Genomic DNA, 13,969 nt, shown 5'->3' with positions numbered 1-13,969 from the left:
CCCCCCCAGGAGACTGAAAAGATTTGGCATGAGTCCCCAGATCCTCAAGAAGTTCTATAGCTGCACCATCGAGAGCATCCTGACTGAACGGTTGCATCACCGCCTGGTATGGCAACTGGTCGGCATCTGACTGTAAGGCGCTACAGAGGGTAGTGTGTACGGCCCAGTATTTCACTTGGGCCAAGCTGCCTGCCATCAGGACCTATATGATAGGCGGTGTCAGAGGAAAGCCCATAAAATTGTCAGATTCCAGTCACTCACGTTATAGACTGTTCTCTGCTACCACACGGCAAGCGGTAGCGGAGCGCCATGTGTATGACTAAAAGGCTCCTTAACATCTTCTACCCCCGGTCGTTGCCCCAGATCAAATAGTTAGTTCTCGTAGTAGTAACAACACATATGCCGCCTGAAACACCTCAGCTAGTGGTTCTGCATAGCCAAACACAAACAGGTGTTAGTGGGGATGCTGCCAGATAATGGCTAGAGTAGGAGTGTGTGTGTTGTAGAGATGGTGGCGATACAGCACAAAATCCCAGCGGAGGGTAGCTGTATTACATCCAGTCTGAGGTTCCTTTCAGTCTTTCTGGATGGCGACGTATTTATTAGACGTGTCACTAATCCTTATGAAGGACTTCGTGGCAGAGGTTACTCAACCAGTCAGCAGCCGATATGCCAGTTAAATAATTGGTGAAATGTTGCTTGATTATAAATTAAGGTTAATATCAATAGTGGATAGGTGCTCAATATATACAATCGGTATCTTATAACGATATTTATCACCAGCGCGATGGTAACACGTTTACCTTTTAGATTAGACGACCGGCGTTCGAATCACAGACAGCATCATGATTCATGAAAGCTTATTCTGCTCATTATAATACATTGATTTAGTTTCGGTATCAGCCTAACTTTTCTTATGATTTTGTTTGCAGAGCATACAGGCTGGCAGTTTATCGGCAGTTCACCCTATGGGCACGAGGGAGAATTGGACGAGGTGTGTGTCATTTCTTCCATAATGCGCGCATACCCAGAAGCAAAGGCATTGAATAAAAGTTTGAATAAAACCAGTTTATTTAGTAAATCTAGCCTAACTGAAGTCATAGACATAATGCATGCGCTTTATATAAAAAATAATATTTGTTAGCTTGTCCACTATAACAGGTTCAAGTGTAACCAGATGAACTTGCTTTGAAGATAACTATTTTCAGTGTGCACTAATCCCATGTCCCTGTCATTTAAAGTAGTGACTTCAACTAGATTTGGCTGCCATCTATTGGAATGGAATGGTAACTACACTGTGCAGGTAGTTGGAGTCAAAGTAGACTTTAATAATATATGCCGTTTTAGCAGACACCTTTATCCAACGTGAACTGGGTACATGGTAGTGGAAACAGATCAGAGAAACAGGATTACAATTTTGATATCATGGATGGTTAGTCCTTGCATTTATATCTCTGTCTATGAAATTTGAGTGGTTACATTTCTCCAGCCCCATCCCTCCAGTTTTTCACCGAAAGAGGAGCAGGGAGACACTTTGTTTCTACTGCTGATTGCCACTTTAAGAAGTTAAAATGCAGATCAAATCCACAAATATGTTACATCACTCAGACAGTTTTGAATACACAGCATCCAGCACAGCAATCAATCAAATGTATTTTACAAAAGTCCTTTTTACATCAAAATAATAACCACAGTGGTTATAGAGGGTGCAAATGTCAGTTGGCTTTTCATAGCTGAGCATTCATAGGTTGAGAGAGTCGAAACAGCAGGACCGCGACAAGGTAGCACATCCATTGAAACGGGTTAAAAAAAATCAGCGGGAAAAACAGTTCCACTCCGATTCCCTTTTATGGATGGCTGATCTGACTGTCAGCTCCATCTGTGGCGTATAGGGGCAGGACTCGGTTGTATACTGATGGTCGTGAGCGCAATGTATCTGGGCCCCTGGCTCTTTAGTGATGGTCCCGGTGGACCACTTCTCCACCGCAGCACAGGAACACTCTGGCACCCAGGGGTCAGTTTGGCATGCTGTACTAACCGTTCTTTCCTGTTGGTAGAAAACAATTGAGGCATCTGTTAGGCTATAGTTATATTCAAGAATCACTGCATATACTTGAAATTAACAACAGCCTTAGACATGACATGGATTTGCATGTACCTCTGCCTCCTGAACAGTCTCCTCCAAGATGAAAACATTTTCAGGGTTTACAAATGTGTTAAGACAACTGAACCCAAATACACTGCTCAAAAATAAAGAACACTTAAACAACACAATGTAACTCCAAGTCAATCACACTTCTGTGAAATCAAACTGTCCACTTAGGAAGCAACACTGATTGACAACAAATTTCACATGCTGTTGTGCAAATGGAATAGACAAACAGGTGGAAATTATAGGCAATTAGCAAGACACCCCCAATAAAAGAGTGGTTCTGCAGGTGGTGACCACAGACCACTTCTCAGTTCCTATGCTTCTTGAATGCTGGCGGTGCTTACTCTCTAGTGGTGCATGAGACGGAGTCTACAACCCACACAAGTGGCTCAGGTAGTGCAGCTCATCCGGATGGCACATCAATGCGAGCTGTGGCAAGAAGGTTTGCTGTGTCTGTCAGCGTAATGTCCAGAGCATGGAGGCGCTACCAGGAGACAGGCCAGTACATCAGGAGACGTGGAGGAGGCCGTAGGGAGGGCAACAACCCAGCAGCAGGACCGCTACCTCCGCCTTTGTGCAAGGAGGAGCACTGCCAGAGCCCTGCAAAATGACCTCAGCAGGCCGCAAATGTGCATGTGTCTGCTCAAACGTTCAGAAACAGACTCCATGAGGGTGGTATGAGGGCCCGACGTCCACAGGTGGGGGTTGTGCTTACAGCCCAACACCGTGCAGGATGTTTGGGATTTGCCAGAGAACACCAAGAGTGTCAAATTCGCCACTGGCGCCCTGTGCTCTTCACAGATGAAAGCAGGTTCACACTGAGCACGTGACAGAGTCTGGAGACGCCGTGGAGAACGTTCTGCTGCCTGCAACATCCTCCAGCATGACCGGTTTGGCGGTGGGTCAGTCATGGTGTGGGGTGGCATTTCTTTGGGGGGCCGCACAGCCTCCTGTGCTCGCCAGAGGTAGCCTGACTGCCATTAGGTACTGAGATGAGATCCTAGACCCCTTGTGAGACCATATGCTGGTGCGGTTGCCCTGGGTTCCTCCTAATGCAAGACAATGCTAGACCTCATGTGGCTGGAGTGTGTCAGCAGTTCCTGCAAGAGGAAGCATTGATGCTATGGACTGGCCCGCCCGTTCCCAGACCTGAATCCAATTGAGCACATCTGGGACATCATGTCTCGCTCCATCCACCAACGCCACGTTGCACACCAGACTGTCCAGGAGTTGGCGGATGCTTTAGTCCAGGTCTGGGAGGAGATCCCTCAGGAGACCATCCGCCACCTCATCAGGAGGCATGCCCAGGCGGTTGTAGGGAGGTCATACAGGCACGTGGAGGCCACACACACTACTGAGCCTCATTTGACTTGTTTTTAAGTCATTACATCAAAGTTGGATCAGCCTGTAGTGTGGTTTTCCACTTTTTCATTTTGAGTGTGACTCCAAATCCAGACCTCCATGGGTTGATAAATTTGATTTCCATTGATAATTTGTGTGATTTTGTTGTCAGCACATTCAACTATGTAAAGAAAAAAGTATTTAATAAGAATATTTCATTCATTCAGATCTAGGATGTGTTATTTTAGTGTTCCCTTTATTTTTTTGAGCAGTGTATATCAGTTGGCATTAACAAGCTTCTCTCTTGTATGCTTTATCACACACACACAGACACACACGGCAAAACATTTCAAAAGCAATTAGTTACCTTCAACTAGTTGCAACAAAGTTGTCCAGTGTCTAACGCTAGCCTAGTCAACAGTCATGACCGGTTAACGTTACCTCAGGCTCCATTGCATTGACTCGCATCGCCACCTCCGTTCAGTCGCTTTTGCTTGACTCCAAAGTCAGCGATGTTGATGATCGGTCGGTAACCCCTACATTTGACATTTGAGGGTTATGGTGGAGGCGCAAGCAGAGGGCTTCAACGTAGGTCTATGACTCCTTTCTATTCGGAAACTCCCAGTTGCCGCGTGGAAAGTGTCCTTCATCGCGAAGTCTGCTTTCGCGAAGTGCTGTCTGCAGATTCTGCTAGTTCGAGCTGGCACGTCCTTCCTCTTCAGGGCATGGAGCCACTTCAAAAGTTGTGGGTCCTTAGACTGGATGGTAGTTTACCTAGGGATTTTTTTAGGGGAGCCAATTCATACAGCCTGGCGCTATACAATTCATGTTTGAATTTCTACTTGTTCGTTGCAATCTTCGTTATCCGCACCTAACCGTACTCTCTTCGATTCACTCTCCGTGCGAAAACTCAATTCCACAGACAATATGCTGATTCCTGCCAGTGACGCACTGGTGTTAGTCGTTACTTTGGCAATTAAAATGGCGCAGACCATAGCTCAAATAAACCTGGTTGACGATCAAAATACTAAATATAGAGATGTGCATTTAACATGACATGTTTAGTATTAGTGGTTTGAATACATTTCTTTGCTTAGATTTACTTCCCAAAGTGTTTCCATTCCCCTTTTAAGACAGTTTACTATGTAATCATATTGGATGATGACCAGTGGRGTAAAGTCATTTTTTGGGGGTATCTGTACATTTTTATATTTGACTACTTTTACTTCACTAAATTCCTAAAGAAAATAATGCACTTTTTACTCCATAAATTTTCCCTGACACCCAAATGTACTCATATTTTGAATGCTTAGCAGCACAGGAAAATGGTCTAATTCACACACTTATCAAGAGAACATCCCTACTGCCTCTGATCTGGCGGACTCACTATCCACATGCTTTTGTTTGTAAATTATGTCTGAGTGTTGGWGCGTGCCCTTGGCTATCCGTAAATAAAAAAACAAAGGGGTGCCGTCTGGCTTGCTTAATATAAGGAATTTGAAATGATTTATACTTTTACTTTTGATACTTAAGTATATTTAAAACCAAATACGTTTGGACTTTTACTCAAGTTGGATTTTACTGGGTGACTTTCGATTTTACTTGAGTCATTTTCTATTGAGGTTTCTTTTTACTTTTACTCAAGTATGACAATTGGGTACTTTTTCCACCACTGATAAACAACCTACCTATGGCAGCTATTAGTCTATTGTGCAAGTCGGCTTGGTTGGTTGCTGTGTCTCCTTGCTCTCTGTGTCACTCGCTCACAGTACGGCCCCTCTCTCGCTTTAACGGGCGGAGGGAGAGAGCGATGACGCTCTCAGCTCCGTTTAATAAAGTAGCTTAAAATATATTTTTCTGCTGCTTCCCTCACTCTGATCAGAGTCTGGATCGGTCCCCCCCGGCTGGGGAAAAAAAAGAAAAAAATTTGATTGCTTMTTCTATTGCCAACATGACTTATTTAGTGTCAAATGTGGATTAAAAAAATGCTGTAAATATAAGGGCAGGTGTGCTTGACCTTAAAACCTGTTAGGGCTGCAAGCCCGATATCGGTACACCTCTGACAACATCCAGCTCAAGTGCAGGGCGCGAAATGCAAAAATCTTTTTTTAAAATATTTAACTTTCACACTTAACAAGTCCAATACAGCATTTGAAAGATAACATCTTGTCAATCCAGCCACATGTCCGATTTTTAAATGTTTTACAGAGAAACACCACATAATTTATGTTAGCTCACCACCAAAAAAAAAGAGGACAGACATTTTTCACAGCACAAGTAGGAAGAAGTAGCATGCACAAGCCAACCTAACTAAACTAAAACCAACCTAAATAACCTAGAAAAAACTACCCAGATGACAGTCCTATAACATGTTACACAATAATCTATGTGTTTGTTCAAAAAAATTGCATATTTTAGCCATAAATCAGTTTTACATTACTGCTACCATCTTAGCCACCATCATAGCTACAGTCAGAAATCGCACGGCAGTAGCCAGAGAAAATACCGACACCACAGTCAACTACTAATTACACACAGAAAACATTTCAGAGAAAATATGGTGGATGCTAATGAAAGACAAAGATCTTGTGAATAAAGCCAGATTTCAGATTTTAAAATGTTTTACAGCGAAAACACCACATATATTATGTTAGCTCACCACAAATACAAAAGACAGACATTTTCACGGCAATGGTAGCATGCAAGTAGCAGCACAAAGCTAACCAAACTAACCTAGAACCAACCTAAATAACCTAGAACCAACCTAAATACCTAGAAAAAACTCCCTCAGATGACAGTCCTATTAACATGTTACACAAATAAATCTATGTTTTGTTCGAAAAATTTGAATATTTTAGCTATAAATCAGTTTTACATTACTGCTACCATCTTAGCCACCATCATAGCTACAGCAGAAATCGCACGGCAGTAGCCAGAGAAAATACAGACACCAACGTCAACTACTAATTACACATCAGAAAACATTTCAGAAAAATATATGGTGGATAGCTAATGAAAGAGAAAGATCTTGTGAATACAGACAATATTTCCGATTTCTGAAGTGTTTCACAGCGAAACACAATATCGTATATTAGCTTACTACAATAGCTAACACACAGCAGCATTGATTCTAGTCAAACCGCTAGCGATAGCACAGTTCGACGAGATTATGAAAAAGCATCCCAAATTGGGTCATTATCTTTGTTGATTTTCCATCAGAATGTTCTCCAAAGGGTCTTTGTTCAGAACCGTCTTCATTTGGACCCAGAACGAACGATGTCCTCTTGAATTAGCATGGCACAACTGGCCATGCCGTGCTAACCTCTCCGTCTTGACAAAATTCTTGCGTCGCATCACGTCTAAAGTCCAGAATAAATTTCAATAATATAATTAAAGTATATGAAAAACATACTTTAGGATGATATTTGACATGTATCAAATAAAATCGAAAGCTGGAGGTCATATTCACCATAATGAGGGTTTTCCAGGAGCGCAGTCCAGTTCCTACTTCGCGCCCAGAAAAATAAATAAAGTGCGCAACTTATCACTCCAAGATGTTTCAGTCCTGACAGAGATAATCAAGTCATTTCTTTCTCTCACTTCCGCATGACACCCAGGGAAGGCGTGTGACGTGTTTCTACAGTCTTAAGTGCCAAGGCCTTTATAGAGAGTATCTTGAAGAGAGACATAGCTTTCTTGGAAATTTCACTTCAGGATAGAAAATGGGCTGTAAAAAGAGTTATGTTTCACTTAGAGAAATAATTAAACCTGTTTTAGAAACAAACAGTGTTTCTATCCAAAAGTAATAATAATATGCATATTGTACGAGCAAGAATTGAGTACGAGGCCGTTTGAAATGGCCACCTCTTTCCACTGCTGATACTCATGCTGATATTTGAGCCATAAGAGGTTAACTTCTGCTGGCTGCAATCCGTTAACGGATGAAATAACAAAGTGCCAGTGAAGTGCAGGTTCAAATTCAAAAAAACAAATCTCATTAAAATTCCTCAGACATACATGTGTCTTATACCATTTTACAGGTAATCTTGTAATCCCACCAAAGTGTCTGATTTCAAAAATTGCTTTTCAGCGAAAGCTACTAAACGAATTGTGTTAGGCTCAACACAAACCACAATAAGACCAGCCACCTTTTCCAGCGAAATATAGCAGTCACAAAAAAGCAGAAAAGAGAAATTAATCACTAACCTTTGATCTTCATCAGATGACACTCATAGGACTTCATGTTACACAATACATGTATGTTTTTGTTTGATAAAGTTTATTATCAAATCTGAGTTTTACATTGGCGCGTTACATTCGCTAGTTCCAAAAACATCCAGTGATTTTTGCAAGCCACATCGTTTCAACAGAAATACTCATCATAAATGTAGATGATAATACAAGTTATACACATGGAATTATAGATGTAACTCTCCTTAATGCAACCGCTGTGTCAGATTTATAAACAACTTCACGGAAAAAGCTAACATGCAATAATCTGAGACGGAGCCAGAACAATAGTCAAAATTAGCCGCCATGTGTTGGAGGTCAACAGAAACCAGAAATTACATGATAAATATTCCCTTACCTTTGATCTTCATCAGAATGCACTCCCAGGAGTCCCAGGTCCACAATAAATGCTTGATTTGTTCGATAATGTCRGTTATTTATGTCCAATTAGCTACTTTGGTTAGCGCGTTTGGTAAACAATTCCAAAGTCACGAAGTGCGTTCACTAAAACCTGACAATGTACAAAAGTTCCGTAACAGTCAGTAGAAACATGTCAAACGATGTATTGAATCAATCTTTAGAATGTTGTTAACATACATCTTGAATAACGTTCCAACCGGAGTATTAAATCGACTTCAATTGAGAGAAGGAACGGAGCTCAATCTCACGTGAACGCGCCAGTTCAATGCGTGGGCACATCATGGCAGTGATTACTCATTCCTGTCTCCTTCGAATCCCCTTCAAATTAGTCATCAGACTAAGTTCTATTGACTGTTGACATCTAGTGGAAGCCGTAGGAAGTGAAAACCCATCCATATCTCTCTTTATATTCAATGAGAGCTTGGTTGAAAATATGGCACCCCCAGAAAAAATCCAAACAGGAAGTGGAACTTCTCAGGTTTTTGCCTGCCATATGAGTTCTGTTATACTCACAGACATAATTCAAACAGTTTTAGAAACTTTAGAGTTTTCTATCCAATACTACTAATAATATGCATATATTAGCAACTGAGACTGAGGAGCTGGCCGTTTACAATGGGCACCTTTCATCCAAGCTACTCAATACTGCCCCTTCAGCCATAAGAAGTTAAATCTGGCATCTGATTTCATAGCTGAACCACTTACATATCTGTTCAATCTAACCCTGGAATGTAATGAAATTTCAAAGATCTGGAAATCAGCATTTGTCCTACCACTTTTAAAAGGGGGAGATCCCTTTTAAAAGTAATAATTATAGGCCAATCTCAAAGCTGTCACCCCTGGTGAAAAATTCTTGAAACCCTTGTAAGTGAACAGCTAAAAGTTTTTATTTACTAACTCTATTTTATCAATGTACCAATCGGGCTTCAGGAAGAAGCATAGCACAATTACAGCAGCCATGAAGGTTTTAAATGATATCACTGAAGCCCTTGACAAAAAACAGCACTGTMTCTCACTTTTTATTGATCTCTAAGGCTTTTGATACAGTTGATCATGCTATACTAAGGCAGAGATTGTTGAGTGTAGGTCTTTCGGAGCATGCAGTTGCATGGTTTGCTAACTATCTGTCTGTTAGAACTCAGTGCTCTCAATTTGATGGGCTTATGTCTGTTAAATTTTCTGTCCTGAATGGTGTGCCCCAAGGCTCTGTACTTGGTCCTCTCTTATTCACTATTTATATAAATAATTTAGACAAATGTCCAAAATGCACAACTTCATCTTTATGCTGATGATACTGTTATTTACTGTTGTGCCTCGTCTCTAACAAAAGCTTTCTAGAACTTGTAAACTGCTTTTTATACTGTTCAACATACCTTGTGTCAATTGAAACGTATTCTCAATACTGACAAAACTAAACTAATGGTGTTTTCTAATGCAAGAAATAGACCTCTGAACCTTTCACCTATTACTACCTGTCAGGGCAAGGAGATTGAGGTTGTAACCTCATATAAATATCTTGGAATTCTAATTGATGACTGCCTCTTTTTAAATAGCATATTCAACAACTTACAAAAAAACCCATCACTGCTCTAGAGGAGATCTGCATGGAGGAATGGGCCAAAATACCAGCAACAGTGTGTGAAAACCTTGTGAAGACTTACAGAAAACATTTGACCTCTGTCATTGCCAACAAAGGGTATATAACAAAGTATTGAGAAACTTTTGTTATTGACCAAATACTTATTTTCCACCATAATTTGCAAATAAATTCATWAAAAATTCTACAATGTGATTTTCTGGATTTTCTTTCCTCATTTAGTCTGTCATAGTTGAAGTGTACCTATGATGAAAATTACAGGCCTCTCTCATATTTTTAAGTGGGAGAACTTGCACAATTGGTGGCTGACTAAATACTTTTTTGCCCCACTGTATGTACTCTGCGCCATTGTCTTGGAACACCTTACAAAATAATTTTAAACTGGAAGAACTTGTCCCGATTGGTGTTTTTAAATCACTGAAGGATCTTGAGGCTGATTCCCTGACCTGTCAATGTTTTTAATTTGCTGTTTTTGATTTTGTTATACTCTTGTGAATCAATGGTTTTTTACTAGATTACTTGTAGTTTTTCATGTTGTCTGTCTGTACTTTTTGTATTGACTTGGTGCTGCCTATCTTGGCCAGGATGCTCTTGAAAAAGAGATTTTAAATCTCAATGAGCCCTTCCTGGTTAAATAAAATAAATAACATTGAAGGTTGTGCAATGTAACAGCAATATTTAGACTTATGGATGCCACCCATTAGATAAAATAAGGAACGGTTCCGTATTTCACTGAAAGAATACAAGTTTTGTTTTCGAAATGATAGTTTACGGATTTGACCATGTTAATAATGACCTAAGGCTTGTATTTCTGTGTTATTATAATTAAGTCTATAATTTGATAGAGCAGTCTGACTGCACAGTGATAGGCAGCAGCAAGCTCGTAAGCATTCATTCAAACAGCCCTTTCGTGCATTTGCCAGCAGCTCTTCGCTGTGCTTCAAGCATTGCGCTGTTTATGACTTCAAGCCTATCAACTCCCGAGATTAGGCTGGCAATACTAAAGTACCTATTAGAACATCCAATAGTCAAAGGTATATGAAATACAGATGGTATAGAGAAATAGTCCAATAATTACAACCTAAAACTTCTTACCTGGGAATATTGAAGACTCATGTTAAAAGGAACCACCAGCTTTCATATGTTCTGATCAAGGAACTTAATTAAACGTTAGCTTTTTTTTATGGCACATATTGCACTTCTCCAACCCTTCATTATTTATTTGAGACTAAATTGATTTTATTGATGTATTAAGTTAAAATAAGTGTTCATTCAGTATTGTTGTAATTGTCATTACAATAAATACAATAAAAATAGCCCTATTTATTTTTTATTTTTTATTTTTATTAAATATTTTTTATTTTTAAAATCGGTATCGCCTTTTTGGTCCTCCAATAATCGGTATCGGCGTTAAAATCATAATCGGTCGACCTCTACTCTATACCATCTACTGCATCTTGCCTATGCCGTTCGACCATTGCTCATCCATATATGTATATGTACATATTCCTTTACGTGTGTGTATAAGGTAGTTGTTGTGAAACTGTTAGATTACTTGTTAGATATTACTGAATGGTCGGAACTAGAAGCACAAGCATTCCGCTGCACTCGCATTAACATCTGTTAATGTAATGAAATGTGCATGTGACCAATAAGATTTGATTTGGAATGCTCTTTTTTTTTTTTCTTATTTATTATTTTTAAGATTCTGTGCCCCTGAAATCACTTTCCACCCTGTTAGTTTGTAATTCTCTATTTAATAAAACCCCTTCTTGAATGTGGTGTCATTGTAGGAAGTGTCATTTATTCGGTGGTAAAACAATGGTGCAAAGCGAAATGAATATAAACACCCCTCACAAATGGCCACCCTGTTACGCTAAATTTAATAGAATCTTTAATATGTTGCTAGGTGAATCTTGCGCACTCAGAGATATGGCTCATTTATACTTCAAATCTCAACTGTGTTAGGATTATTCACAAACAGGTTGGGGAATATTTTTTTTTAATTTGCTCACTTAGCGGGAGTGATGGGGGCAGCTTCTTGTCGCATACGGTGTTCAATTTCAGAATGGCTGTCAGTCAAAACCTGTGAAGAGCCTGAGCTCTGACGTCATGTATAGCATGTTACTGTACAGCCACTGCATTCCAATTTAGGTTCAGTGCCTAAATCTGCCATTTTCAACCCGGGTACGAGTGTAAAGGGTTAACCCAAACCACAACTATTACAGTAGACCATGACCTTTGTTCAGTGCACCAGTCACAATGATGCAATAAATATGTTTGTCAAATACACCCAGCCCAGTGTCAACATCACAGTTCAAAGAGTGCAACTAGACTTTTTATTTAATTTTACTTTCATACAGTTGTGATAAAATTTCTGAAAACCCTTCTGTTGTTTACAGCCAAATGACCTGTAAACTTGTTAATATTAGTTGGTGAAGAGTAGAAACCCACTGAAGGTGTTGTAGTTCCCACCATCGTCGTAGACTCTCCTGTTAGCTGAGAGCTGGGCGAAGACATTGTCTCCCACCTCCAGCTGCACTATGGCAGCATTGCTGGCGGAATCTTCGCTTCTTCCTGACACAGTGTCCCATGTGGACACGAGAAACTCCTCGTTCTTCATCAAAGCCACGACAGCGTTGGCGACTCCATTGTAGAACATGGTGTAGCGGAAGTAATACACTCCTTTGGCCATGGCTGTGAAGACCCCTGTAGAAGGGTTGTATCCACTGCCGAAGTTGGAGAAGACTCTTTTGTACTGCAAGGGTGTGTGAGTGGTGAAGGGTCCTATGTAACCAGAACCAGACGTTCTTAGAGCTGCGGAGAAGGCCACCTTTGGCTGACCAGCGGCTATGTCCTTCTTTAATGTTTTCAGTTCTTCTTCTTGAGCTTGGTTCATACTTTTCAGTTCGTCCACCTGGCTCTCGCTGACTTGTAGCCTGGTGTCCATAGCTCCTAGCTTCTGATCCATGGTTTTCAGTTTTTCACTCAGCACAGCCAGTTGACTGTTAGATAAACTGGTCCACTCATATTGTGCCCCAGACAGTGTGAGGCACAAAGACAGCATTAGTAGGACAACTTTCATTCTTAAAACCTTTTCTTGTCTTTTTMCATGCGTCGTTCTCTTATGTCAAGTGTTTAGCAGCTAGTTGAAATCTTCAGGAACTATGTGCCTGAAGATGGGGGGGGATTTCTCTTATATAGGGAGGGTCTTTGGCATGTGGTTGAGGAAAGTTAAGATAAGAGAGACAGAGGTTGTCCCTCCCAATTACTGGAATATACTAGAATTCATTTTAAGCGGTCAGTCCTCACCAGGGTTGCAAAAATATCATAAGTTCCAAAATTTGCATTATTACATTTTTATCTATGAAAACTCTGAATTCATTTTATTTTTCAGTAGGACTTTATTAGGCTATTTATCTAAAAATAAATATGTATGTCATGTTTTAACATGTGGATGAGGAACTTTAATATGAAAATAAGTTGTCCCTTAACCTTTTACCGCGGTGGCAGTGGTCCACACAGAGCGTTTCTTGTTAGTCTTAAACAAATGTACTTTGAGACAAAAGTATACACCTTACACACATTATGGGCTTAAATTGAAGGTACCTGTACAATGTCTGATATAGAGTTTACACTTTATTATATACATCACAGAAGATGGAAATATAAAACAACGCCTAGTTTGTTTATTGAGCTGTACACTCAGGTGACTATTCAAAGATACTCAGCTGGTCAATATTCCCATCCAGTGATTTCCCTAGCATCTTGTTAACATGTGTTCTGAAAATGGAGCAGGTATCTTATACCAATCTGACTGTATATGCTTCTATCCATAACAAGGTTTACACGTCTTTAATGTTTCAACCTCCCAAGTGTCACGTTGTYTAAAATCATTCTATTCATTCCTATAACTTATGAGACTGCATTTTTATGGCCAAAATGACCAGCGGATATGTCCTTTAATGTCTTCAGTTATTCTTCTTCCGAGGGGGACCAGGTGCGTTTCGGAAACGGGTACAACTTTTTGGACCCGGGAAGAACTCTATCCTGCAACCGGGGAAACTTCTTGTCGCGTGCGGTGTTCAGCTTCAGAATGGCTGTCAGTCAAAACCTGTGAAGAGCCTGAGCTCTGACGTCATGTATAGCATGTTACTGTACAGCCACTGCATTCCAATTTAGGTTCAGTGCCTAAATCTGCCATTTTTCAACCCGGGTACGAGTGTAAA

The 13,969-nt window shown here is 40.4% G+C and overlaps 2 protein-coding genes and 1 long non-coding RNA gene across 4 annotated transcripts in view; 1 reads left to right on the top strand and 2 right to left on the bottom strand.

The window, feature by feature from the left end:
• Positions 1-13,969, top strand: part of LOC111972795 (5'-AMP-activated protein kinase subunit gamma-2-like) — a 143,819-nt gene that overhangs the window by 113,674 nt on the left and 16,176 nt on the right. The window lies entirely within an intron of this gene.
• On the bottom strand, positions 1,308-5,510 carry LOC111972797 (uncharacterized). Its single transcript, XR_002878508.2, has 2 exons — positions 3,861-5,510; positions 1,308-2,047 (listed from the first exon to the last, which is right to left on the bottom strand). It is a non-coding gene; the product is annotated as an uncharacterized lncRNA (long non-coding RNA).
• Positions 12,061-13,876, bottom strand: LOC111972796 (complement C1q-like protein 3). Its single transcript, XM_023999875.2, has one exon. It carries the CDS (start codon positions 12,823-12,825, stop codon positions 12,169-12,171), a length of 657 nt encoding a protein of 218 aa, XP_023855643.1. The 5' UTR covers positions 12,826-13,876; the 3' UTR covers positions 12,061-12,168.

Source organism: Salvelinus sp. IW2-2015, linkage group LG14 (assembly GCF_002910315.2).
Source record: "Salvelinus sp. IW2-2015 linkage group LG14, ASM291031v2, whole genome shotgun sequence".
Classification (NCBI taxonomy): Eukaryota; Metazoa; Chordata; class Actinopteri; order Salmoniformes; family Salmonidae; genus Salvelinus; species Salvelinus sp. IW2-2015.
Note: the sequence above shows the minus strand (reverse complement) of the source record. Positions and strands in the feature narration are given on the sequence as shown.